Source organism: Ochotona princeps, chromosome 15, assembly GCF_030435755.1.
Source record: "Ochotona princeps isolate mOchPri1 chromosome 15, mOchPri1.hap1, whole genome shotgun sequence".
Lineage (NCBI taxonomy): Eukaryota > Metazoa > Chordata > Mammalia > Lagomorpha > Ochotonidae > Ochotona > Ochotona princeps.
In genome coordinates this window covers 832475-859889 of record NC_080846.1, presented here as the reverse complement: position 1 = coordinate 859889, position 27415 = coordinate 832475, and the positions used below count along the sequence as shown (strand labels likewise).

General features: G+C 63.5%; 1 protein-coding gene across 2 annotated transcripts in view; it reads left to right on the top strand.

Moving 5' to 3' along the window:
- The window catches only part of TAFA5 (TAFA chemokine like family member 5), a 68068-nt gene extending 46833 nt beyond the window's left edge, over positions 1 to 21235 (top strand). For both annotated transcript variants that reach the window (XM_058673430.1, XM_058673431.1), the window contains exons 2-4: positions 13269 to 13418; positions 18272 to 18399; positions 21221 to 21235. In XM_058673430.1, coding sequence (XP_058529413.1) covers positions 13269 to 13418; positions 18272 to 18399; positions 21221 to 21229 — 287 coding nt within the window. In that variant the 3' untranslated portion in view covers positions 21230 to 21235. The remainder of the gene's footprint in view (positions 1 to 13268; positions 13419 to 18271; positions 18400 to 21220) is intronic.
- The last annotated feature ends 6180 nt before the right edge of the window (positions 21236 to 27415 follow it).

Genomic DNA, 27415 nt, shown 5'->3' with positions numbered 1-27415 from the left:
GGAGACCCAGAAGAAGCTCCAGGCTCCTGGCTTCGACCTGGCCCTGCCCAGGCTGTTGCAACCATCTGAGGAGTGGACTAGTGGCTGGACAGTCTCTCTCACTCTGTTTCCCTTCCCTACTCTGGCTGTTCAATGAGAGCTGCTTGGCAGGCTGGGCCACAGCGCTGACCCCACAAATCTTTTTGTTTTTGTAAGTTAATTTTCTTTTACTTTTTTTATTTGTCTTGTATTTTTTTTTTCCTCCAAATGAAAATTGTGAAACAGTTTGGTACTTGGGCCCGACCTCCTCCAAGGCATTTTTGATTACGGTTGGAATAGATTGCACCACTTAAGTGACCGGAATGTTCCGGAATGTTCTGGAATGCTGTTAAAATGTGCTCCCGGCATCTGTCCGCTGTAGCTGTGATTTGTCCCCAGTGCATTAGTTCATGTCAGGTGAAGCTCACAAGTTTCTCGTTTCCATCACGTTGGCGACCTAGATCTTAGAGAATCTTCCAGAATGGAGCCTGGTGGGACCCACAGGGTGGGTGTCCTCTCCCGGCAGCCTCTGCATCTGACCCCAGTATGACCAACATCTCTGTTACCTCCAGCCATGGCCTCGTCCTGGGGTGGGGGGTTCTCAGAGGCATGCCTGAGAGGACACTGGGCACAGAGGTCAGAGGGCAAGGGCGCAGGAGGCCGACCCAGGGCCACACGGCAGAGCAGTGAACCCAGGCTGGACCCAGGGGACGAGCTGTGGATCAGTGGGGATGGAGCTGGAGGGGCGGAGCTGGAACCACCCTCTCCCCCCAGGCCTTGCCGTGCAGCCAGGTGACTCCTGGACCACTTGGGGGCAGGGAAAGGCTACTGAGAACTGAGCTCTGCCTTTGCCCTCCCGTGGCACTGCTGAGCTGCGTACTGTGCCAGGCTCTCTTCTGGTTGCCCCGTCGCATCCTTGGACCTGGACTGGGCACTGGGGCCCTGGGATGGCACTGTTGGGAAGCACCCTTGATCCAGGCCCACCAACAGGAGGCACCAGCTGCCCCTTGGTGCCTTGGGAGGTGGTGTCTAGGGCCTCTGTTAGGGGGGACCATGCCGTCCCCAGGATGCCCCAGAGGGTCACAGGCCGAGGCCTACGCATCCTCTGAACCTGCCCCATGAGTCCAGCGCCGGCCCAGCGGGCAGTCCCGAGCCCCTGAGCGACACTGTCCGCAGCAGGCCATTCCAGAGCCCACCTCAGTGTCAGGGTTACACCTGAGTCTCCCCTACAAGTAACTCAGCCTGGGAATCTGGGCGCCTGTGTGTGACCTGCCTCCCCCAGCCTGCATGTGGCAGAGGAGTCAGGGGCACCCTGTTCCCAGAATGTCCCCTAGTTCCTCCCCTGCCCTGGCTCTGGCCCAGTCACTGGAGTTCCCAGGAGGGGCTGCTGACCCGCCTTCAGAGGGCTGTGGAACAGACGCCGCTGTCTGCAAGCCAGCACACATGGCCGGCGGCTCCAAGTGCCCCTGTGCATGGGAGCGCCAGCTTGCAGTCTCTGAATCCAGCCAGGCCAGGTGGAGCTCTGCAGGACTCCCTGACGGCAAGTGTGTTTGGGAGGGGGTGTTAGCTGCTTCTCACCTGGGCACGCGGCTGGGCACTGCAGTGGGCAGCCTGTGCGTCCTGCCTGGCAGACAGGAGTGCCCCCGGGGGCCGGTTCCGGCAGGTGCCACAGAGACCCCTGGGAGTTGCTCAATTAGTGTCTGCGAGGGGCCCGTGAGCGATGCTGAGCCCTAATCCTTTAAGAGCTGAGATTGTCTGCGTGCGTCCACGGCTGAGTTAGAAGCCGCATAAATTATAACTCCTCACGCATGGTATCTCATAGTCTCATGAAGTGGCAAGATTATACCAAAAAATAATCGTTTGGGATGATAATGCAGCGTGCGGCGTGGTTCGTGGCAAGACGTCTGTTATCTGCACGCGACTGTGCTGGAGCAGGCTTCCGGGGAATTATCCGTATTACTGTTTCAATCTTAACTTTTGTGTTGAGGACACGTGTTCCAGAGCTTTTGAAACAGACCTTGAAAGCAGGCATCCGCATGTAGCGGGTCTAACACGGGCCGAGCGCAGGGATTTCAAAGCTGGACTGATCGGGAGGCCCTGTGGTGGCCGGAACGTGCTTTCTCATCTACACATGCACCGCCATGGGCTGCGACATGGCCGGGCAGCAGAGAAGGCCTGGTGCCTTCCAGAGCTCAGTGTCTTAGCTGGCGGCCACATCCCCAGGTGTCCAGCGCCGGACACCAACTGGCTGGCACGGCGAGGCTGGGACGTCCCCTGTCGCACCACTGGCAGCGTAGTGGGGGACGGCATGGGTGTCGCACAGGAGCCTGTCACTGGTGGACCTTGTGGGGCCTCTCCTGGCTTGAACAGGGTCCCCACACTGTCCCTGCCCCCACAGAGAGCCCCTGACCAGCAGCGGCCTTGGCGGAGCCATCGTCTGGTTGCTGAGCTGCCAGGCTGGCAGGCCCTCAGGTCCGGGGCTCCTTCTGATGGCGTGGACAGACTTTGGCCAACCGCTGCTGGGCCATGCTGCAGTCTGGGCGGGTGCACACTCCCCACCTCCTCCCTGAGTTTGGCCAAGCGTGTGGCCCCCTCAGGGCTTGAGCAGTGGCTGGTGCCCTGCGGGCAGCTTGCATCTCTGTGGCAGTGGCCGATGAGTATAGTAGGGGTCCTTGTGACATGCACACCCAGGGGTCCCCAGCTGCAGGGGACAGAGCTCGATGTCCGAGGCCACGCTTCACCCCCATCCTTTGCCAGGCGGCACTCGGGACTTTCCCAGGTACCTCCTAATCCTTCAGTATGTGAACCCCCGAAACAGTGTTGAAGTCACTTCACATCTCTGAAAACCCTAGAAGCATCTTGACTGGATTAGACGGGCCAGAGCACATGTGTGCAGGGAGTGGGGTGTGTACATCACAGATGTGTACAGGGAGTGGGTGTGTACATCACAGGTGTGTGCAGGGAGTGGGTGTGTACATCACAGATGTGTACAGGGAGTGGGTGTGTACATCACAGGTGTGTGCAGGGAGTGGGTGTGTACAGTACAGGCGTGTGCAGCGAGTGGGTGTGTACATCACAGGCGTGTGCAGGGAGTGGGTGTGTACATCACAGGTGTGTACAGGGAGTGGGTGTGTACAGTACAGGTGTGTACAGGGAGTGGGTGTGTACATCACAGGCGTGTGCAGGGAGTGGGTGTGTACATCACAGGCGTGTGCAGGGAGTGGGTGTGTACAGTACAAGTATGTACAGGGAGTGGGTGTGTACATCACAGGCGTGTGCAGGGAGTGGGTGTGTACAGTATAGGTGTGTACAGGGAGTGGGTGTGTACAGTACAGGCGTGTGCAGGGAGTGGGTGTGTACATCACAGGTGTGTACAGGGAGTGGGTGTGTACATCACAGGTGTGTACAGGGAGTGGGGTGTGTATAGTACAGGTGTGTACAGGGAGTGGGTGTGTGCATCACAGGTGTGTACAGGGAGTGGGGTGTGTACATCACAGGTGTGTACAGGGAGTGGGTGTGTACATCACAGGTGTGTGCAGGGAGTGGGTGTGTACATCACAGGTGTGTGCAGGGAGTGGGTGTGTACATCACAGGCGTGTGCAGGGAGTGGGTGTGTACAGTACAGGCGTGTGCAGGGAGTGGGTGTGTACAGTACAGGCGTGTACAGGGAGTGGGTGTGTACATCACAGGTGTGTACAGGGAGTGGGTGTGTACAGTACAGGTGTGTACAGGGAGTGGGTGTGTACAGTACAGGCGTGTGCAGGGAGTGGGTGTGTACATCACAGGTGTGTACAGGGAGTGGGTGTGTACATCACAGGTGTGTACAGGGAGTGGGTGTGTACATCACAGGCGTGTGCAGGGAGTGGGTGTGTACATCACAGGTGTGTGCAGGGAGTGGGTGTGTACATCACAGGTGTGTGCAGGGAGTGGGTGTGTACATCACAGGCGTGTGCAGGGAGTGGGTGTGTACAGTACAGGCGTGTGCAGGGAGTGGGTGTGTACAGTACAGGCGTGTACAGGGAGTGGGTGTGTACATCACAGGTGTGTACAGGGAGTGGGTGTGTACAGTACAGGTGTGTACAGGGAGTGGGTGTGTACAGTACAGGCGTGTGCAGGGAGTGGGTGTGTACATCACAGGTGTGTACAGGGAGTGGGTGTGTACATCACAGGTGTGTACAGGGAGTGGGTGTGTACATCACAGGCGTGTGCAGGGAGTGGGTGTGTACATCACAGGCGTGTGCAGGGAGTGGGTGTGTACATCACAGGTGTGTGCAGGGAGTGGGTGTGTACAGTACAGGTGTGCAGGGAGTGGGTGTGTACATCACAGGTGTGTACAGGGAGTGGGTGTGTACATCACAGGTGTGTACAGGGAGTGGGTGTGTGCATCACAGGCGTGTGCAGGGAGTGGGTGTGTACATCACAGGCGTGTGCAGGGAGTGGGTGTGTACAGTACAGGTGTGCAGGGAGTGGGTGTGTACATCACAGGTGTGTGCAGGGAGTGGGTGTGTACAGTACAGGTGTGTACAGGGAGTGGGTGTGTGCATCACAGGCGTGTGCAGGGAGTGGGTGTGTGCATCACAGGCGTGTGCAGGGAGCAATGTGTGTGAGACATATACATGTGCTGCTGGCTATTGCTCTCAACACAGCCCCTGCAGGCCCAGGCAGCTGTGAAGGGGCGGGGCTGGCAGTGCCATGGCGTGCGAGCCTGCAGGGTACCCCATGTGTGCTTCGCTCCCCGGGAATCCCACGTCTGCTTCTCCCAGGTTTGGTGCAGCTGACGTTGGAGCTGGTCAGCCATCAGGACAGGGCCACTCTGTGCTCTGTCGGTGGCCGAGCCGGACCCTGTTGTCCACCCAGGATGCCAGCAGCTGCCCTCACTGCCTGGGACAGCCAGCATCTCCTAAGCACCCCGTGGGGCAGTGGAGCGCATCTCCATCCAACCATCCTTCCTGCCTCCATTGTGCCAAGCCACAGCCACCTGTAGCTGTCCCTCTGGCTCCTGAGCGTCCAAATGGCACTGGCGTGCAAGGGTGTGTGTGTGTGTGTGTGTACGGCACTGCTGCTGCTGGGAGGACTCCCCGTGCCTGCTGAATGTGACGTTCATGGCTCCTTCACCTGTAAGCCCTACAAGGTGTCAGACAGAGGCCCCTGATCTTGAACTGGAACTTGGTTTCCTGCAGAAGCTGGAACCTGTCTTGCTCACAGCAGGGAACCTGCTGGAAACAACGGCCGTCTGTCTGGGGGACAGGCTGGTCCGTGTCTGCTCATAGCCGTCCTGCAGCGTGGGCAGGGTGCGGGTCCCCAGCCTGGGCTGCAGGTGCTGGGCCCTGCCTACTGTGAGGCAGGAGGAGGCAGTGCCCAGAGATGACTCAGCCCAGCATGCCCGTGAGTCAGCAAAGGTCAGACCCCAGGAGGAATGGGGCGCCTGGGGGGTGTGCGGTAGCCCTCAGCCACTGTGATGTCAGGCATGGGCCCCCGAAAGTGCCATCGTCTGAACAGCCCAGCAGTGTCCAGGAGGGGCTGGGCCCAGCCAGGTGTCCCCGGTGCAAGCTAAGGGGTTCATGCAGGTGGTCTGCAGGGAGAACGCCAGGCAGCCCCTCCCAGGGCCAGGGCCATCCTGGCTCCAGGCTGCCCCACTCTGCCCCGGGCACCAGGCCGGCCCACGTCACTTGTCCCCTTGCCTTCCTGATGTCTGCCCTGCGGCTATAGCGACTGCTTATTTTCATGAGCACGGTCGCTGCCGCCCCCTTCATCGTGGCCTCTGTGACTCAGCTGCATGTGCTGACTGAGCCGGCAGCTTGCTGCTCAGGGCCTGCAGGTCGAGGGGGCAGGGACTCCCAGCTGGGGAGCAGGAGGTGCCAGCCCCCGCAGCCAGTGTCCCTGGAGCCACGCCCCGCCGCTACGGGCAGCACCCAGCCTGGTGCTCCTGTCCACCCCTGCTGGCTGCCTCCTCCTTTGGTGAGCTGGTGACTGACCAGGGCGGGGTCCTGGTCCTCTTCACGGCACCAGGGGGCTGGGGCCCAGGTCTCCGAGTAAGGCTGCTGTGGGGACCAAGTGAGGAACATCAGAAGCATGTAGGTGATGGGCAGGGAGGCCTACAGAGAGAGAGGAGACTTGTGTGGACCTCCTCAGTGTTTCTCACCCCTGCGTGACTGCCCAAGCGTGGGGAGACCTCATCTTGGGGACAAGGTCAGGGACCGAGGGCAGCCACAGGGGTCTGGCCAGCGGGAGATAGGGGCCCTCTGAGGAGTGTGGTGTGAGGCTGGAAGTCCTAGCCCATGGCCGCCGCCACCACTGCGGCAGGCACCTGAGCTCCCTGGGCCTCTGCTTTGAGGCCACCACCTGGTGGTCAGCAGGACTGTAGGCCTGGGGGCCTCTGAGAGCAGAGTAGGAGCTGGGCCCCGGGTGGCCTGGCTGAGGGCTGGAGATGCATTGGGCCGTGGGCAGGCCAGAGCCTAGTGCGGGGTTGGCATAGTAGACGCAGCCACTGTCAGAAGCATCTGGGCAGGAAGGAGCACTGTCCGACGTGAGAGGCTTGGCTGCCAGATGTGCAACCCTCACAGCCATCCACTGTCCAGCATTGGAGCCAGAGCCCAGACCTGGGCACAGCCTGGGCACGGCCTGGGCATGGGGACCCATCACCCCTCTCAGCCATCCACTGTCCAGCACTGGAACCAGAGCCCAGACCTGGGCCCGGCCTGGGCACAGGGACCCATCACCCCTCACAGCCATCCACTGTCCAGCACTGGAACCAGAGCCCAGACCTGGGCACAGCCTGGGCATGGAGACCCGTCACCCTGCACCCTGAGAGGGCCATGGGGGTGTCTGGGACTTTCCCACCTGGGAGTGTCCTCAGGTTCTGGGTGAGGCTGAGGCTGCATGGGGTTCCCTGTCCCCCCATCTGCCAACTGTCACCTTGGTGTCCCTCACTGGTCACATGGAGGCCCATGGCACAGGGCCCCAAGTCCATAGTGTGGCTGGGAGCAGAGTGTGAAGGCTGTTGGGTCCCAGCCAACTCTCCTGCTGGGCACGTGGTCCCCATCTGAGGACTCCGGCAGCTGCCATGGGCAGGGTCAGAGGTCCGGTAGACATGCCAGGCAGGCCTGGAGGCCCCGGAGAAGCTGAGCCCGGGCCAGCTCGCCAGCGGGGCTGTAGGCCTTCCCTCTTGCTTTGTGGAGTTGTAATCTTTGTAGGCACAAGTGCAGACACACAGAGAGGTGACCTCATCCATTCATTTGTGATTCACCCACCATCCTCCATCCATGCCCCTGCCGGCCCGTGTGCCTGGTGCTCTGCCTGACCTCAGCGGGCAGCACGTGCGCCCAGCAGGCAGGTAGCCCTGGACCTCCAGGAGCTCCCAGGTGAACCTGCTCCTCGCGGGCCCACTCCTTGTGAGCAGCATCTCAGCTGGAGCTGAAGGCACTGGCAGGAGTGGGGAGCAGGGGCCAGGATCCTGGGGTGTGGTTGTCGCTCAGGCTCCCTGCTGCCCCGCTGTGGGTCCCGTCGTTGCCCGGCACACATGGGGCAGGCCTCGGCCAGCTGTCACCTCGTTGCGGGCTCACAGGGCGGGAGGTGCAAGGCAGGGTGCGTGGTGTGGGCAGGATGAGCCTCCACCCAGTCCCCAGAGGGGTCACTTGTGGCTAGCGCAGGCCCACGTGGGACGCAGTGTGGATCTTGGAAAACCAGAAGATGGTTGCAGAGACAACCAGCGTGAGCATACCCCATTTAACTGTCGACACTGGCAGGGCTTGGCAGGCGGCCTGTGTTGCTGCCGTGGGCATGTTCCACCACTGGGCAGGACAGAGCCCTGTCCGAGGGACCTGCAGAGCTGCGACCACCTGCCCAAGTTGTGGTCCAGGGTCCTCCTTCGTGGAGGGGAGTCTTCCCCTGCCCCTGCGTCAGCTTGAGTGCAGTTTCCCGTTCATGTGGATCGTACAGGCTGCGGGACACGGCTCCATGCCAGCCTGTGGAGACATGGCTGGAGCTCCTGGCCCCTGCGGTCGGCCTGACCCAGCCCTGGCTGCGTGGCTGGGAGGGAAGCAGGGAATCAGAAATTGATCTCCTGCCTTCCAGATAAAGCATGAGTAGCAAAAGGCACGCGCCTCGGCCGCCTGCCGTGTTGGGTGACTGTGAGGCGGTGCTGGGGAAACAGCTCCATGTGGACAGAAGTTTCCTCATCGCTTGGCTGAGCCCCCGGGAAAGTGACTTCCCATGGTGTGGCACGGTGGCTCCATCTCCTGAGCAGCTGCCAGCAACTTCCCCGGCTGCTGTGCCATTCGCCATTGCCGCCAGCAGGGGATGTGCGTTCCCAGGCTCCAGGCTCCTGGAATCCTGCCATCCTGGGAGGTATGGGCTGGTCACCTGTCTGCTGGGTGGGTTGGAACAGCTCCGAGCACCTGTGCATGTCCGGCGGCGTGTGGAGCTGCCCCGGCTGTGACCGAGCACCAGGTCTCCGGGGACGAGGCCGTGATCGGAGCAGCCGTTGGCAAGCGCCAGCTCCCAGGGAGGGAACAGTCACGCCGTCTCCGCAGACCAGATGTCTTCCGGGCTGGTGAAGTCCCACTTGTCACCGCCTCTCCTGTGGGTCACGTGTGCTGCTTTGCCTCAGACAGCCGAGACGCACCGGTCCCCGCATTCCTGGCGGCCGTGCTCGCCGTCTTGGTGGACAGGCTGGAGTCTGGGTCCAGTTCCCGGCCCCCAGGCTCCTTCCCTGTGCTGCAGATCCGTGCACCCCCCGCATGGGCCCCGCAGTCCGAGGGTGGCTGAGGGGGTCGTACTGGGCAGCCTCGCTCCTGCGTGTACCAGCATGCATGCCAAGGCCACACACACCCTACTCAGCAGAGCCATCGCCAGGCCTGAACCAGGAAGAAGCTGAGGGCACAAGCATTTCCTGTCCGTTCTCTCCAAGCCACAGGGAGGGGTCCCCATCCTGGGTCCCCTGCAGCTGCAGCCTCCTTCCAGCCCTCAGCACATGTTCCATGCTGGGGCTGCGAGAGTGCCCAGTACTGAGGGTGGGACAGGGCTGGCACCATGCCCTGGTGGCGCGGGCTCTTGGGCAGCCATCAAGGTGCAGCCAGGGCCACTTGGTGGAAGGCCCAGGGCTGGGTGTGCGGGCCACCTCGCCACCTCCGTAACCTCTGCGTGCGTGGCTCTGCAGAGGAGTGGAGGTACATCCTGTCACCCTCAGCACGCAGGGCCAGAGCAGGTGGCAGTCTGGCCGAGAGCAGAGCTCTGTGTGCCTGGAGGACCAACCAGAAGGGGCCCACAGGGACAGGGAGTGGCTCTGGTGGCCGGGTCTCCTGGTCGACTCCTCCACGCTGGTGTTAAAGGTGGCAGGAGGGAGTGTTGCCGGAGACAGCACTGTGTTGTGTCAGGCGAGGTTCCAGACACACCCACTCCCTGGCCTGTCCTTCACCTGTAGAGCTCAGGGTGTGCCCCCTAAGTCAGGCTTTCTCTTTGCCAGGGCTGTGTCCAGCCCCAGTGTGCTCTGCACATGGCTGGGCAGGCGTCTACCTCTGCCCATCCCCGTCCCAGGCCCAGGTGGCACGGCCTAGGGTGTTCCCAGGCAGACGGAGCTCCTGAGGCCCTGTGCGCTTAGGTGGCACGGCCAACTTCCTCCCGTGAGGGCCGGGTGGTTGCTGGGGATGAGGCACTGCTGTGGTTCCGCTGCATCTCAGGCTCAGGGCTGTGCGCTCCTGCCTGGCCTTCGGCGCTATCTGCTCCTCCTCCTCCAGTTGCTGCGGATGCTCGTGGCCATTATCCGCAGGGTCGGAGAAAGCCACACACAGGTCACTCGGTCTGAGCAGGTGCAGGGCCTAGCAGTGGCTGGGGCTCAGCCCCGGAGCATCCCCTTGCACTCCCAGCAAAGGCCGCAAGGCCCTCAGAGGGCCTCAGTGGTCCAGGCTGGTCCCAGAAGACACGACTGTGTCACAGGAGGCGTGGAGACCAGGGCCACAGCTGGACTCCTGGGGGCAGAGCCAGCTCTGCGTGATTCCCTTACAGCCTGCGGGGAAGCCCCTTCGTGCCTGTTTGCCTTGTGCGGGAGGCCCAGGGCTGACAGCTGAGAGGAGCAGGGCTCCTGGGCTGAGTGTGGTGGAGCTGTCCACATGCCACTAGGTCCCAGGTGTGCAGGTGCCAAGGATGTGTGCCAGGCTGCAGGCCATGGCCCATTCCAGGTCAAGGACACAGGCCCTGGGAGTGCTCAGCCAGGGTCAGGCACAGCTGTGGGTGGATGCCCTCTGGGGGGAGCCTCCCTGATCCCCGCTGTCCCTTCTCCCACGATGGGGGCTGAACAGCCATCTGGGACCATCGGGAGCCTGGCCCACTGCACCAACCCCTCACCCATGTTGCCACAATGCATCTGTGTGTTCAGAAGAGAAACCTACAGGGCTGCGTCTCCTCCCCGGGCGGGCAGAGAAGGAGGTGGGGTGTGCGAAGGCTGCATCCTGTGTGACTCAGAGAGCAGGGCACCGAGGAAGTTGCAGAGCCAGGCTCCACGCCAGGGCAGCCCCGGAGGGCCCCCAGGACTCAGGAAAATTGAGCACAAGTGGAACTGTCCAGTGGGTATGGAATCTCCGTGTGGATCCTGGGTCCCATTGCAGGAGCAAACTTGTCTCCCAGCCCCAACCCTGCTCACAGCCCCACCCAGCTCACAGCCCCACCCAGCTCACAGCCTCACCCCTGCTCACAGCCTCACCCCTGCTCACAGCCCCACCCAGCTCACAGCCTCACCCAGCTCACAGCCTCACCCCTGCTCACAGCCCACCCAGCTCACAGCCCTACCCAGCTCACAGCCTCACCCAGCTCACAGCCTCACCCCTGCTCACAGCCCACCCAGCTCACAGCCCCACCCAGCTCACAGCCTCACCCCTGCTCACAGCCTCACCCCTGCTCACAGCCCCACCCAGCTCACAGCCTCACCCCTGATCATAGCCTCACCCCTGCTCACAGCCCCACCCAGCTCACAGCCTCACCCCTGCTCACAGCCCCACTCAGCTCACAGCCCCACCCAGCTCACAGCCTCACCCCTGCTCACAGCCCCACCCAGCTCACAGCCTCACCCCTGCTCACAGCCCCACCCAGCTCACAGCCTCACCCCCTGCTCACAGCCTCACCCCTGCTCACAGCCCCACCCAGCTCACAGCCTCACCCCTGCTCACAGCCTCACCTATGCTCACAGCCTCACCCCCTGCTCACAGCCTCACCCCTGCTCACAGCCCCAACCCTGCTTGCAGCTGCTTTTTCTGCTGGGTTAGCAAGCAGGTCCTGGAACATGGCTGGCCAGGGGTGTTGGTGGCCCCTGCTGAGCCTGACCCTGCCTAGCCCAGACCCAGGTGCTGACGAAGGCTCGTGGCCTGGTCCTGGTGGACATCCACCCCGATGAGGGCTTTGACAGCACCCAGGCATTTAGTGGTCGTGTATGCCACCATGCTGGGTGCTTGGGAGCTGCACCAGGCTCACCTGGGGTCTGGGTCCGTGGATGTCACCACGTTGGGCGCTTCGGGGCTGCACCAAGCTCACCCGGGGTCCAGGCTCAGCAGCAGGTGCCCCACAGGGGGGGCAAGTACAGGGTCCATGTGTCCTCCAGGGTTGACCACTGCACGTTGTGTGCCCACGGAGCAGAGAGAAGCAGCGCCTGCCGACAAGGCCTCTGGTCACCCGAGTTGCCTGTCCTGGACCCCTCAGTGCCAGCGTGACCACCTGTGCTGGAATCCGGGACATAGCCTCAGGGCCTGTCCTGTCCTACCCAGCTTGGTGGTCCCTGGGGGACGAGGGCATTGGACTGGCAGGTGCTGGCCATGGCACTGCCCCTTCACACCGTGCTCTGTAGCCCCGGGTGCCACTGGCCAGCCTGGGCACTGCGGGCAGTGACTGCAAGGATGGAGGCAGGGCTTGGTCGCTGAGTGGCCAAACCCCTGGTGCCTGTTTGGCCTCAGAGGTGTCCCCAGGGCTGACTCCCTGGCCGTAGGCAGGTGGTGCCAAGAACTCCCTGCGCAGGCACCGACCACACCGCTCTGTGGGTCCCAGCCGCTCTGGACCCGACTCACAGCTCCTGGAGGCTCTCACCGCTGCCCTGGTGGCGGGGGGGGGGGGGCAGCACCTGTACCCTGCCGTGTCCCCTGCTGGTCCCCCCAGGTCCCCATGTTCCATGGTTCCTCGGAGCCTTAATTCTGCCTGTACACCCTGCAGCCCGCAGGGCAGGCGGCCCTGCCCAGGGCCCAGGGCTCTGCAGCCCAGGAGGGTCCTGGTGATGGCAGAAGGAGGTGGGTCTGAGGTAGTTCTGGCCTTGCTGGCTCCTGACCCTGTGAACCTGTGGGACCCCCCGCCTCACGTGTAAGGCCGGGCCTGGGTCTGCATGGGACAGCTGCCTTTGGGCATAGGGGCAGCCATCCTGCACCCCACAGGCCTCTCCCCCATGGTCCTAAGCACTGCACTGTAAGCATGGTGTGAGCTGCGCCAGGCAGGGGCCCCTAGGAGGTGGTGCCACCTGTGGGGCTCACTGGGCACGGGAGGTGACCATGCAGGGAGGACTTCCAGGCCAAGGGTCCTCAGCCAGCCCCGCCCATTCATCAGCTAGGCCCCTGGCGCTAAGCTCCTCAGAGCCTGTGTGCACCCTACCCGCACCTGGGAGCACTCACTGTAACGGGTTGCCACATGGGCCAGAGCCCTCAGCAAGGATGTCAGCCACGTCTATGTGGCCTGTGTGTGCCCAGTGCACCTGCCACTGCTTGGACACTTGCTCAGGCGGGGGCATCCGCACCAGCTCCTCCTGCCTCTCTGTGCCACCCTAGTGCCCCCGGCTTCTGCTGCACCTGTCTGTGTGCCCCACATGTGTGCACATGCAAGTTGCATGAGCACCCGTGTATGTCACTGGCAGCTGCTCCAGGCCACATGGCTGCCATGTGCGCAGCCATGCTGCTGAGGGGGCGGGTCCCGGGCAGCTGTCCTGGGTGCAAATGGCTGTCTAGGTTGGGGCTGAGTTGGGTAGATCCAGCCCCCTCCCATTCTCTGCTGCTGTTGCTTGTGGGTGAGGCAGACACGAGGCTACCTCCCATTTCCTGTCTACGGTGACAGGCATCCAAGAGCCATGTGCCAAGTGGCAACCACCAGCCTCAGCCCATGCCTGCCATTCCAGACTCCCTCTAGGCACAGTGCAGGGTTAGGGGTGGGGGTGCAGTCTGGACCCCTGCCACAGGACAGGGTAGCTGGATTGTCACAGCCACTCAGCTGGGTCTCCTCCTGTCTTGTAGGTCAGCTGGCCGCCGGCACCTGTGAGATTGTCACCCTGGACCGGGACAGCAGCCAGCCGCGCAGGACGATTGCTCGGCAGACGGCACGCTGCGCCTGCAGGAAGGGCCAGATCGCCGGCACCACGAGAGCCCGGCCCGCCTGCGTGGACGGTAAGAGCCATGGCTCAGCAGCACCCGTGAGCCCCAGCGCAGCTGTGAGCACCCAGTACCACCCCAAAATCCCCACACACACTAGGGGAGAGGGGCAGGCCTCTGGCTGGACTCTGTGGGCAGCACTGGCCTGGGCTCAGCTCTGGCCGCCGCCCCCTTGGTTCCTATGGGTCTGGGGGTGGATGGACATCAGCTCTGCCATGAGTGAGTAGCCATATGGACACAGGTCATACTGGGATGGAGGACCCACAGGGTGATCAGGCCACAGCACCCCTCACTGACTGGGCATGTCCAGTGGGGTCAGTGTCCCCAAATGCTCCGGAGCCCCTGCAGGTGGCACGGCTCTGGGGGACATGGGAGGGTCATTCAGTCAGGACCAGGGTTTGTCCAGGCGGCCCCAGAGGAGAGGAGCAGACCAGGTGGCAGGTGACCTCTGCACCTTTGCACCCCAGCCTGGTGGGTCCCCCTTGGCTCTGGGCATCTCCAGCCCGTGTGGGTAGCGGGCAGAGCCAGAGGCCTGGCGAGGGCAGAAGGGAGGGCCGCAGGCTTTGAGCACCGGGGTGACCAGGAGCAGAGCAGAGCGCCTGCTTGTCCTTCGCAGGCAGGGCGTCCGGCAGCTGCGTTCTCTTCTCGTCCTGAAAAGCCTCAGCTGAGGTAATTGGGCTCAGGGGACCGTCCTGCTTCCCAAGAAGCAAATTAATTGTAGCTCTGGCTGCATCGTCGGAGCAGGTGTGCGTGGTGGCGAGCGTGTCTGCGGTGTCTGTGATGTCAACCGAAGCTGATTGACAGTCGCCGAGCCCAGGGACAGCGAGTCTCTGGCTCCTGTAGGTAGAACTTGCCACTGACTGGGTTTCAGACAGCTCGTCATCTGTCCCTTTCCATCTCCCAGGAGCCCCTTGGGGGCCATGTCCTGGGAGGGGGTTGCTGAGTCAGGGCTGGGAGGGGGTGTGGCCTCCTGGGGGTTGCTGAGTCAGGGCTGAAAGGGGGCGTGGCTTCCTGAGGACTGCTGAGTCAGGACTGAGAGGGGGCGTGACCTCCTGGGGGCTGCTGAATCAGGACTGGGAGAGAGGGCGTGGCCTCCTGGGGGCTGCTGAGTCAAGGCTGTGAGGGGGCGTGGCTTCCTGAGGACTGTGAGGGGCGTGGCCTCCTGGGGGCTGCTGAGTCAAGCCTGTGAGGGGGCGTGGCTTCCTGAGGACTGTGAGGGGCGTGGCCTCCTGAGGACTGCTGAGTCAGGGCTGAGAGGGAGCGTGGCCTCCTGAGGACTGCTGAGTCAGGACTGTGAGGGGGCGTGGCATCCTGAGGACTGCTGAGTCAGGACTGATAGAGGGCGTGGCTTCCTGAGGACTGCTGAGTCAGGGCTGAGAGGGGGTGTGGCCTCCTGAGGACTGCTGAGTCAGGACTGTGAGGGGGCGTGGCATCCTGGGGGTTGCTGAGTCAGGGCTGAAAGGGGGCGTGGCTTCCTGAGGACTGCTGAGTCAGGACTGAGAGGGGGCGTGACCTCCTGGGGGCTGCTGAATCAGGACTGGGAGAGAGGGTGTGGCCTCCTGGGGGCTGCTAAGTCAAGGCTGTGAGGGGGCGTGGCTTCCTGAGGACTGTGAGGGGCGTGGCCTCCTGGGGGCTGCTGAGTCAGGACTGTGAGGGGGGCGTGGCATCCTGGGGGCTGCTGAGTCAGGACTGATAGAGGGCGTGGCTTCCTGAGGACTGCTGAGTCAGGGCTGAGAGGGGGCGTGGCCTCCCAGGGCTACAGGGGGTTCTGGGAGGCAGTTGGCCGGGCTCTGCCTGCCCCAGTATTACTTGCAAACTGCCTCCCTGTCAGATCCCCTGTGGTTCCCCAGGCAGGAAGGTTATGGTGTGCATCAGCCTCATTCAGGAGCCCAGCTGAGCAGGTGGGGAGAGTCCATGGCCTCGCTGGCAGCTCTGGTGGGATCCGCATGCCGAGATCCGGGAGCCCTCGCCAACAGCTGGCCACGGCCCGGGGTGTCCTGCGTGGGCCTGGCTCAGCCTCTGCCGTGGCAGAGCAGCGGACCCCAGGATGGACGCTGTCTCTCTCCTTCCACTTTCAAATAAATTGAAAAATGGTGAAGAGCAGAGTGAGAAATTCTGTTGACAACAGCATCGAAAACAGCAGTAGCCCAAGGCTTAACTTCACAGACAGGCTCAGCTGGCGCAGGGCAGGCTGGCAGGTGCATGATTGCTGGGCTCACAGAGCACTTGCTGTGTCGCCAGGCGGCCCCGGAGCCCCCAGGACAAGACCAGTGTTGGCACCTGGTGTCCCCAGCGCAGAGCTGGTTGGGAGGGCACCTGGCCTCACTGTCCCCTTGTGGTCAGCAGGGCCTTCCACTTGGGAAATGACCATCTGCTAGCCAGCAGGGCCACTCCTGAGGGTGTGTCCCCTTGGCATTCCCGGAAACCCCAGGCCCACAGGCACCCCCTGGCCTCAACTGGCCTCTCCCTGGGGGAGCACCGCGTCCCCTGAGGGCGGGGCCCTGGCCACCCCTCAGCCCCGTTCCCGTGGAGCCCCCCGCTGGTCTCGCCTGCAGACTGGGAAGTGGCCCACAGCAGTGATAACCCGGCGGCTGCCCCTCCTCACGCTGCCTGCCCCTCCTCACGCCGCAGTCTTCATCCTAATGAGATAATGAAACAGACAGGTAGCTCACGACTCCGGGGGCACCCCCGGCCCTGTCTGTCGTCTAATTTGATTATGTGGAGGGGTGTGGTTTGGGCAGCTGATGGAACCTCTGTAATCAGAGCAAATGCTCCTCTCTAACTATTTCAGGAAGAAATCGGCATGGAGGCCGTTCTAGCCAAAGGACGCTGGCTGCAAGCTGCGGGAAGGCTGATCTGATTCTGAGATGGGATCTGGGCTTTGCAGATGGTCCTCCGGGGATTAGAACTGTGCGAGAAAGGCACGGGGAGGAGCCTGCTGCCTGCCCACCCTGCACGCTGGAAGCTGCCACGTGGCTTCACCCACACCAAGCCAGGCAGCGTGGGGGAGGCACAGGCTGGGCCTCCCACATGGTGCTGTCAGCCGGGCCGCTTCATGCTGGGGACCGGGGGTGACCTGAGCATGGAGTGGCTGGCCAGCCCTGCTCCCTGGCATGGCCCCCCAACTCCTACAGGGGCATAGGGCTGAGGTCCCCCCAGAGCTGAGATGGCCACGGAGCCACACGTGACCGTGTCCACCATGTGTGTGCATCTATACCACGGAGCACACCTGTACGTAGCCCGGCTTCAAGCCTCGAGGGCAGGGGGCCGGGGAGGACTCCAGCCCCATCCCAGGGCTGAGCCTGCCCTGAAGCCAGCGCTGTCTGTGCCCCAAGCCGGGGCGACGGGGTCTCCGTGTCACCTTGGTGGTGACATGGTAAGGACAGAGTGAAGGCTAGGCATGCCCTGACTTCCAAGGGCGCCTGGAGTCTGATGAAGACGGGCACACGCTGGGTGGGTGCTGGCGGGCAGGTGCCTGGCCCAGGCAGGCTCCAAGCAGCTGATGTCCCACCTCCGTCCTGAGTCCAGGGCACCCCGGGACGAATGCGTCACCCCCTCCGGGAACAGCTGTGCCGAGCCCCTACACACACAGATGGCCTCCAGTGGCAGGGTGGCTGTGACTGCCCCCAGGGCCAGGCTGAGGAGGCAGGGAGGAGGGCAGCGCCCTGGGCAGTGCTCACGAAGGCCGCAGAGAGGCCGGACGCTCCTATGGGCCAGCACTAACACGCGTATGCTGCTTCTCCTTACCCCAGTGGGTGCCGTCCCACAGCCTTGTCCTCCAGCTGGGACACCAGGGCAGTGGTGGGAAGGGCCTTCCCAGCAGGCCTGGACGCAGCACCTGCCCTGGCCCTGCACACGTGTGTGTGTGGTCCCCGTCCTTGTGGCCTCACACTCCCCTACCCTGCCACGGCAGCCTCCACAGGCATCCGTTCCCAGCCTGGTCCCATCTCAGTCCGTACCCTGGCAAAACTAGGCACGGAGAGCCACTTTGTGTCCAGGATTCCGCTCCCCGCCCCCCCGTCTCCCACAGAAGCATGCTGGGCTGGGCTGGGCCAGGGAAATGGTGCAGGCAGCCAGAGGCGGTGTGAGCTCCACGCCAGGCTGGCCCACGCAGGGCAGGTGGCTTGTATGTGCGTGTGGGCTGATGTTTGCTTCTGTCTGCCCAAGAATGTTTTCCCATTGTCTGTCACTGTCACCTGAAGCTAAGGTGCGAGGGCTCGGAGAGACGGCAGCTGGCGCACAGGGGCAGGGAGCGGGGCAGGGAGCGGGGCAGGGAGCGGGGCAGGCCGACCCTCGCCCGCAGGGAGCTAGCTCTGGGCCTCTGTAGCCCTGTGAGCAGGACCCCAAGGTGCGTCACAAACTGGGGAGGGAGCGGAACTCTCAAGGAGGTGTGTTCTGTGTGGGGTGCCCCTTTCAGGGGCAGCCGTGTGGGCACCCCCACGTGTTCCCCAAGCTGTCCCTCTGCTAACCCCATGGAACACTCTGCCCGGGTGAGGACCGTGGCACTCTCCACGTCCAGGCTATGTGGAACCCTTGCAGGGCCTGGCACAGCCCAGGGCCCGAGCTTTGCTGCTGGATTCCAGGCCAACAGCAGCTCCCCAGGGGCGGCCATAGTACCCGACATGCCTGAGGGAGGGCTCTGTGGCTCCTTTGCTGAGCACGTCCCCAAAGTGCTGACCTCACCAGGGCTCCTGCTCATCAGGTTCCCTGTGGCTCCTGAAGCCACTCCTAGTGCACCTGCTGCTGCCTGCCACGCAGGGAGCAAGGGAGGCCATTGTCCCCCAGGAGGGGGCGCTGTGGAGACCAGGGAGGGGCGTCCCTGGGCTGGCCTCCGCTGGCCCCGCTGATAGCCTCTCTTGTTCCCACAGCTCGCATTATCCGGACCAAGCAGTGGTGTGACATGCTCCCCTGCCTGGAGGGGGAGGGCTGCGACCTGCTCATCAACCGCTCAGGGTGGACGTGCACACAGCCCGGCGGCCGCATCAAGACCACCACGGTGCGTGGCCCACTCCTGTGGGCATGGGGTGGGCAGGGAGGGGAGGGCGAGTCCTGAGGAGGGGGAGTCACTGGGCCTACCATGTCCTCCGTCCTCAGTTTGCAGGGCCTGTCTCCAGTCACAGGGTGGACACAGACCCCACGAGACAGGGCAAGCCCGAGGTGAAGCCCTGGCCCAGTCTCAGGACCTGCATCTGGGCGCATGACGGACAGGGGGTCCAAGGGGGAGGTTCTGCCTGCCCAGCCCTCCTCCCCCACTGCCTGCACGTGACTCAGTGACCACTGGCCAAGCCAAGAGCCCCTGGCACCCTGCATCCCCACCCCAGGCTGTGGCCTCTGCATTCCGGAAGTCCCTGGGTCCCTCCTGTGGGGAGCTTGGGCCCTAGTGTGCTGGGAGACTCCGTCTCGGGTGGGTGCCACAGGAGGCCTCTCAGCCCACCGCAGTGCCTGGCTTGCTCCTTCCGGCGCAGTTGGCCTGATGAACTCTGCGTGGATACAACACTGAGCGCCGTGCAGCCGGCTCTGCCCCAGCTCTGCTCGGCCAGAACCCAGGGCTTCCTCCAGGCCAGCTTCCTGTGGCTGCAGTGCCCAGTGACCGTGCTCTGGGTGGCAGCAGTGTCCCCTGGGCACTCCAGAGGCCCGTCAGGTGTGTGCTTGGCTGCCCGTCAGGCAGGTGGCAGCCATGTGCCCCCTGCACAGGGCTTGGAATTGGCTTTTCCTGTCAGTGTGCGTCCCCGTCGCCATCCCGCAGGTGGACGCAGTGAGGGACCTGCTGATGACCTGGGGTAGAGGCAGCTCCATGCTCCTTCGGGGCTGGGAGCCTGCGTGTGCACGGAAAACTCACGGAACCAGACCTGAGCGAAAGCCGTCCAAGACCTGTCTCCAAGGGCCCTTTCAAATGTGCCTGGGCAGGCAGAACCATGGAGTGGGCACGACAGTGCCTGGGCAGGCAGAACCATGGAGTGGGCACGACAGTGCGTGGGCAGGCAGAACCATGGGAGTGGGCACGACAGTGCGTGGGCAGGCAGAACCATGGAGTGGGCACGACAGTGCGTGGGCAGGCAGAACCATGGGAGTGGGCACGACAGTGCGTGGGCAGGCAGAACCATGGAGTGGGCACGACAGTGCGTGGGCAGGCAGAACCATGGAGTGGGCACGACAGTGCGTGGGCAGGCAGAACCATGGAGTGGGCACGACAGTGCGTGGGCAGGCAGAACCATGGAGTGGGCACGACAGTGCGTGGGCAGGCAGAACCATGGAGTGGGCACGACAGTGCGTGGGCAGGCAGAACCATGGAGTGGGCACGACAGTGCGTGGGCAGGCAGAACCATGGAGTGGGCACGACAGTGCGTGGGCAGGCAGAACCATGGAGTGGGAGCAATGGAGGAGGCTTCCTGCCACAGGTTGACTCCCAGACGGCCACAGTGGCAGGATGGGTGCAAAGCCAGGTTTCCCACGCGGGCAGCAGGGACCCAGGCTCTCGGGCCATGGCGGGGAGCTGGACTGGGAACAGAGCAACCAGGTCCAGAACCGGTGCTCACATGGGCATGACCCACCGCACCCCTTTCTGAAGTGCTTAGACTGGGGAGTCAGAAAATAGGTGTGAATGGAGGAAGTGGTTCTCCCAGTTCTAGAGCGCATGCGTGCTGGGGGGTGCCCACCCCAGTTGCAGGGTGCCCCTGGCGCCCTGAGCTGGGGCTGCAGCGCCTGCGCGCTTGCATGCGGGTGGAGGGAAAAGCTGTTCCAGGACAGCTGGATGTGCAGTTTTCTGATTCAACAGAGGCAGGAAAAGGCGCTGGCAGGTGGCACACTCGCTCGTCACCATGAAAAGTACAACCCCGTAGGTCAGCACCCCAGGCCTCAGTGCAGGGTGGGACTGCCACCAGAGCCAGCCGTGTCCCTCAGCCCAGGCCCCCACCTTGTCCATGGGGGCCAAGCCAGACAGGCCCACCGCCACTCACACACCAGCGTGAGCCAGGAGACATTGCAAGCATCGCCACATACAGGAGGGGCTGGCAGGGGTATCAACCAGAAGACCTGGCAGACAGAGCAAGTGCAAATGTGAACAGTCCTCCATTGGGTCCAGCATCGGAGCTCTTGGGGACACCGATGCTTGTCTGGGTCCCACGCCCCCCTCCGAGGGCAGCCTTGCCTGTCCCTGTCCCTGTCCCGTCCTCCACACAGGCGGGGGTCACCAGCCGCCCGTGGATCCCGAGGCTGGAAACACAGACCGCCTGGCCGCACGAACCTGCCGGCCTCCAGGGCTGTGCCAGTGCAGGGCCCTGCTTCCGAAGCCCAGGGTCAGCAGTGGTTTTCCAGGGAACCTGCCAGAGATACGGCCTCGGGCAGGAGCAGGGCTGGGAGGCTGAGCCTATGGCGACGCCAACCTGGCCAGCTCAGAGCAACCGCAGCTGGGTGGGGACGCAGGTTCTCCAGCAGGAGCCAGCCCCCAGCTCAACAGGACAAGCACCCCCGTGGTTGCCCTTCGGAGTGCCACCTCCCCTGTCCCTGAGGTGTGCACCCCTGCGGGGTGGGGGCTCAGGACTCAGGGTGCCCCGGCCTCCTGGGTTGGGGTGTGGCTTGCCGTGCCTTGATGAAGCTGGGCAGACAGGTGGGTAGGGGGGCCCTGGGGTGCCCCTGGGTCTCTGGCAGGGGGCATTGCGGGCCAAGGAGGGAGTTCCTGCAGCGAGGGGAATCCGGAATCCCGGTTGGTGTCCTGAGCTGGCTTGAGGCCCTGGGTGCAGACAGCCAGCTGCCTGGGGTGTGGCAGGGTGTGTGGGCAGGAAGCCCAAGGTTAAGGCTGCCCTCCTGTTTGCCGGCAGGTGTCCTGACGACCCGAGGAGGACCACACGCCGCCCCGGAGCAGCTTGGCACCCTGGAGAGCTGGCGCCCTGGCCCGCCACCGCCCGCCTCAGCCAGGAGCGCCCTGAGCGCCGGTCCACGCAGCTGGCCGGAGGCCTCGGACACACAGGTGGGGGCGGAGCCGGGCAGCAGCGATCCCCACCGCGGAAGCCAGAGCGCAGGACGCGGAGGACCGGGACCGGGAGTGGGGCCGCGGCGCCCCGCGCCCAGGCTGTCGGAATCGCTTCTATTTTCTTACACTTGCCGCGCACTCCATAGACCAAAGAGCAGAATCGATTCTCACGCGGACGCACCCTCGCCCAGTGGCCCCCGGTCCGATGGCGGGCACGGGCAACGGGCGCGGGGCCACGGACCAGCCGGACAGCCCCGGCCCACGGGCGCCCCGGGAGCATGGCGCGGGCCTGGAGCACCGGGCCGAGGCGCACCTGCGCGGGGGGCGCGCCCGCACGGACCCCGCGGGCCGCCGCGCCGCACTCTGTTCTAAGTGGCCATGCGTGTGACGGCCAGCCAGGCCAGCGTCCGCCGAGAGCATGTCGGGTCTCCCGTAACCGCTGTGTCGCCTGATGCACCATTTAACTCCGGAAAGCGAATTAAAACTCAAGTCAGCCCTGTTGGAAAGAGATCATTAAATGTATTTTGCAAAAGCCGAAGGTTATATATTTAACAGTTTTTATAGGTTGTATATTTGTAGAGAATTCGTACTACGCAGGGACCCTGGCAGCCCAGTCCCTGCCCTCCCCGGGACACTGCGCCGCCCGGCGCGGGCCGAGTGTCCAGCACCGCTGCGTGGTCGCATCTCGGCCCTGCGCCCTCCGCTGGACATTGCTCTTTCTCCCCCAACCCCTCTGCCGTTCCGAGGCGGCACAGGGGTCCAGGCCGCCGCGCCCCGGTCCCTGGGTTCTCTCCCAAGCAGAGGGAGAGGCTGGGGACAGGGGAGACCGGTGCCTCCCCGCCCACTTCTGCGCGCAGCAGGTGCCACGCTGGCGGACTCGTGAGGGACCAGGGTGACAGCCCGTCCAGGAGCCCACCTTTCACTGAGTTTCCGACCCAGGCGCCTACCCAGGGGGTTGATTAACCTGTATATCCTGCTAGTCCTATGCTACTAAAACGGGAAAAGATAAGTTAAAAAAAAACCCACAATAATCATAATAACCACAGTATCTAGAAGCTGTCCACGCTAGGAAAGAACCCAGCTATTTAAGAGCCTTTCCCTCCTGCAGCCGGCTCAGCCTGGAGGGCAGCCCAGACCCAGAGCTGTCCCCGGCCTCCCCCAGCCAGGGACCGGGACACCGTCGTCACGGTCTTACTTCACCCTGTTCCCCGCTCTTCACTCTTGTGTTGATTCCGTTAAATTATGGAAATAAAGCGAAAATCCTTTGATAAGCATGGCGTTCATTCCCCGGCCACCGCCGTGTCCTGGGTCAGGGGCTGTGGCTGGTGCGACAGGCGGGAGGGACCCCCAGGGCAGCCCACGTCCCCCGCGCCTGGCATGGGCTGTGCTCGGCCGTGGCCACCTGTGCCTCCCCGGCTCGCAGTGCCGAGGCAACACTGTGGACAGTACCTGACTACAGTGCCAGGCCACGCGCCGGGGCCACCACAGCTAGATGTGTCTGCCAGGTAGGGAAGTCCTGGGCCATGCCTAGAGGCTCACCAGCAGGTGCATAGCCCCGTGTCCTGGGGACCTGGGTTCTTGTGAGCTGACCCCACACCCCAGAACCGGGAGAGCCACATCTGGGCACCCCCTTTACTGACTTCGCCGTTCCTCCCGCCCGGAGTCTAGGGAGCCCCAGCCCTCATCTTCCAACCGCCCTCCCATAGAGAAGCAGCCCCAGTGCCCTGTGAAGCCACCACCTGCACCACCAGTGTCCTATACTGGTGCCAGTTCAAGTCCCTGCTAATGCGCCTGGGAAAGCAGTGTCGAGTGCTTGGGTCCTTGCACCTACATGGCAGACCCGGATGGAGCTCCTGGCTCCTGGCTTCAAACCAGCCACAACCCTGGCCCTGGTGACCATCTGTGCAGTGAGCCAGTAGTTGGAAGACAGGTGTGTGTGCGAGTGCGCTCTGTAATTCCACCTCCCAAGTAAGTTAAATAAGTCTTTTTAAAAAGAATAAAGAAGTCAAAAGGCCCGGACAGGCCAGCTGGGCAGATTGGCTGTGGACTGTCCTCCAGTCAGGCGTCCCCTTGTGGGGATGTGTTTGGCACTGTCCAGGCCACAGGGCCTCAGCTGACCAGCAGGGAGGTGGCCCATCACAAGACCCCTCCCACAATGCCCTGCCCACAGACACCCCCTGTGAGTCCCTCTAAGCCAGGTGTCAGGGTGTAGCCAGCTGGCTGCCTCTCGGGCATGTGACCCGGGGGGCTGGCGGGCCCTGTGTCCCTGCAGACCGGGCACAGGAAGTGCCCAGAGTCCTATCTGAGGTGCCCTGTGGATTGCAGGGTCCCCTGGACAGTCACAGAGCCCTGGCCCTCATGGCCCCTCTGCCCACAACTGCCAGCTGGCCTCCATGGAGCCGGCCCTGGACGTGGGGTCACACGGGCCTGGTTTAAGGCCAGATGGGGCGTCTGAGCTGCCCTACCCACCTCTCAGCTGGTAGAGGGGGCTGCACAGTGCCCAGGAGGTCTCTCTGCAGCTGGACGCACCCCACCCAGGAGCCGCAGGATGTAGGCTCCAAGGCCTTGGTGGGGACCTGTCCCGCTGACCTGCTCACGCTGCTCCCTGGGGCCTGTCCAGCTGAGTTCTCTCCTCTGTCCACCTCCACCTCATCGCCTCCCGGGGCCTTGAATGCCCGGAGCTGCAGGAGCCCCATTCCGGCGGGGCTGCACCTGCGGGAGGATGGCACCTGAGCGTGTGCAGGTGCCTGGCTGACAGACACCGGGCATCCTATGCTCTCTGGTGCACACTGAGAGCCTCTGGCCGCTGGCCCTGGCTGGGCAGCTGGTGGGAGGTTGGTGTCCTGGGGAGGGAGGTGGCAAGCAGCCAGGCAGGTGACGGCCTGGCACAGAACGAGTGTGTGAGTGGGTAGTGAGCATGTGTGCCAGTCTGTGTGTACCTGCGCCCACCAGCACCGAGTGCTCAGAAGCAGGAAGTGCAGTCCGTTCTGGGCGGGTGTCTGCTCCCCCACCGCTGCGCCTGGGCTACAGGGAGGGGCTCGTCCTCGCCGTCCAGGGGCGACCATGGCGGACACAGGAGCCCCTGGCGCCTCTCCCCGCTGGGGCTTCCTCACCAGCCGTGAGCTGCTCCGAGCCAGGCCACGTCCAGTCCCACCGCGAAGTGGCAGGGTAAACACTGCCCGGGGACCCGGGGAGAGGGGAGGCCGGGGCAAAGGCGGGGTCAGCGCCGAGGACCTGACCGCCTCACTGCGCTCCGGGCCGCAGGGTGAAGGCCGCCATCTCTCCCTCTCAGGGCCCCGGGCTCCCCGCCATCCCTGGGCAGCAGGGCCGGCAGAGCATGGCCCTGAGAGTGCGGAGGAGGAGGGGAGGGGGGAGAGCACCACCCTGAGCTCCGTGCGGAGCCCTGGCCAGCTAGCTGCTGCCCCGCGGACCTGGCAGAGAACAGCCGCTAGTGGATGGCACAGGTGCAGAGCCGCCACTGCGGACCACAGAGGGTTGGGGGTGTTTGCCGCGCACGGCCCCAGCCCCACACCGGCTTTTCCTGCCCAGCTCACCCAGCTCGCTCCTCGCTAGGTCTGCCTATCCAGCCTCATCAGCCACAGACACACCCACGAGGCCCACGTGGCCCAGGTATCACTCTCCCGCTGTAGCGCACCAGGTTCTAGCTTCCTGTGGGCTTCTGCCGCGGACTCGACCCTCCCCGACCCTCACCCGCGAGAGCCCTGCCCCACCTCCCTGGTCGGGGGCTGCCTGGGTTGTAGGGGACCTTCAGCATGGCCCCAGCCTGGCACTCCCATGACCACGGCTGTGAGAAGGGGAGGAACTGGCCCAGGCAGACTGGCTCCCTACAGCTTCTGTGCCCCTGTGTGCCTGCTCAGTGAGGAGATACGGCCCACCGGAAAGGACAGCCCTGGCCACCCCGTCCGGGGCTTCTGCTCACTGGCCCCTCGGCCTCTGCAGTGACCGGTGGACGGTCAGGGCCTTGGTGTCCTGCTGCAGCCCCAGCCCACCGTCACCATAACGCAGGGGGCGGGGGGCACCTGTGACTTCCTGGGCTCAACACAGGCAGGGCTGCTGCTGGGCAGTGACTGGACTGGGCTGCATTCAGCCCTGTCTCCTCACTCCCTGCCCAAGCAGCTGCCCGGCCCCACCCTGGACACGTGTGTGGCCAGGCGGGACCTCCCAGGCTGCGCTGGGCACAGGCTTGTTGGCCATGCCAGACCCTGCACGGCTGTGTGGCTTCGGGAGGTGTGTGCTGGCGTGTGTGTGTGTGTGTGTGTGTGTCTGCGTGTGGCCCTTTTGGTGCACATGGGCACATACGTGTCTCGGGGTGTCCCTGAGGGCCCCCAGGAGCCGGCCAGTCTCTGGGTTGGGAAGTCCGTGAGGCTATCACCCCGCATGGCCCCCTGCTTGGCCAGCAGTGGTGTTTTGTGCTGCTTGTGTGTAGTTGCATTTTTCGTCTTATTTATCTATTGCTTTATTCTTCTCATCTTCCTTGGGCTCCTGTTTAAATTTTAGACTTGAATTATGATTTCACAGGACAGATACAACTCCCAGAGCTCAGTGATGGGGGCCCTCCTGCCCTCCCCCACTCTCGTGTTCATGTTTTTTGCATGGAATCCGCTGACTACTCCCCTAGTGGAAGGCTTGGGAGTTCACCAGGTTAAAGCATGAAGACCCTGGCTTAGTGGGAACGCAGAGCACGACCGTAAAGCCCGAGTGGGGATGTGCAGGTCGCCCGCACCCGGCCAACTGCAGTGGGGCCAGGTCAGTGCAGCGCTGCCAGAAGCACTCAGTGGCTGCGCAGAGGTGCAAAACCCAGCTGTGCAAAATGAAGAAGAAAGCTGGGCATGTCCGTGTGCACCATCGGCTTCCAGCCACCCTCCTCCCATGGCGACAGGGGTGACGGCTGCCACAGTGGCCGGAGAAGCGCGGAGTTTGCCTCCAACCAGACTCAGAACGGATGGCGGAATTCTGGCGGGCCCCTCAGGCGGTGAGACCACCATTGTACCAATGAGGGGCACAGACCCATATCCCCCCCACCCATAAGGGCCAAGGCAACCCCCCTCTTCTGGCTTCCGTGTCAAGGAGAGTTTAAAAAGCCCCTTCCCCGTCTCTTCCACGCTCTTCTTCCTCCGCAGCGCAAGCCTTCATGTCTGTCTTTCTGCTGCGTGGGGAAGGGAAGCCCGTGACCGTGGCTCCCTGAAATAAAGGCCAGCTAAATGCTTTTCATATATTCGGTGGAGTTATTCTTTCCCTGGTGGTCGGCGAATCTGACAAGGGCAGCTAGGTGAGGGGGCTCAGCCCACCTCGGTCCACACTGCGCCTCCTGACGTGAGACTTAGCATCCCTGAAGCCGCAGGAAGTCCCTCCTCTCCTCTCCCAGGGCTCGGCTTGCACCGCGTCGTGCGACCTCGCAGAGCCTTGAGGATGACGCAGCAGCCCGGCTTCCCAGAGGCGGACACGTCCGATTACAAGCGAGACCCAGGACGGGGTCCGCACAACTGGAACGCCACACCACTGCGGACCCTGAGATCCAGGGTGAGCTCCACCGTCCACCCCAGCTACCTGTCCCTGAAGAGGCCATGGCCTCCGCGCGCGTGCCCATGGGCAGGAGGCCGTGGCCTTGGAGCTGGACCCTGCCACCACGCCTGGAGGCAGGAGGGAGGCCATGGCCTCGGAGCCAGACCCTGGCGTGCTTGTGGGATGTCAGCATGGAGGTGCTTGCCCTCCCTTCGGGCAGCCCAGGTCACTGCAGGCCTCAGGGAGCGAACCAGCAGACAGAAGCGCTCTCTCACTCTGCCTTGCACACACATACCACACCTTTAAATGAAAATAGTCTTTCTTCATATGCACCCAACATATGTGTTACTGCAGTCGCCCTCACTGGCCCCTGGAAGCTGTGCCACGGTACACCTCGCACTCAGAGCCGCCCCTGCAGCCCCATCCAGGTCCCAGCTCCAGCTGCCCAGCTGGCTGCTGGCAGTGCAGGCAGCCTGCAGCAAAGCCTCCAGTGGGCGTCTGCAGCTGTGAGGTGCTGCAA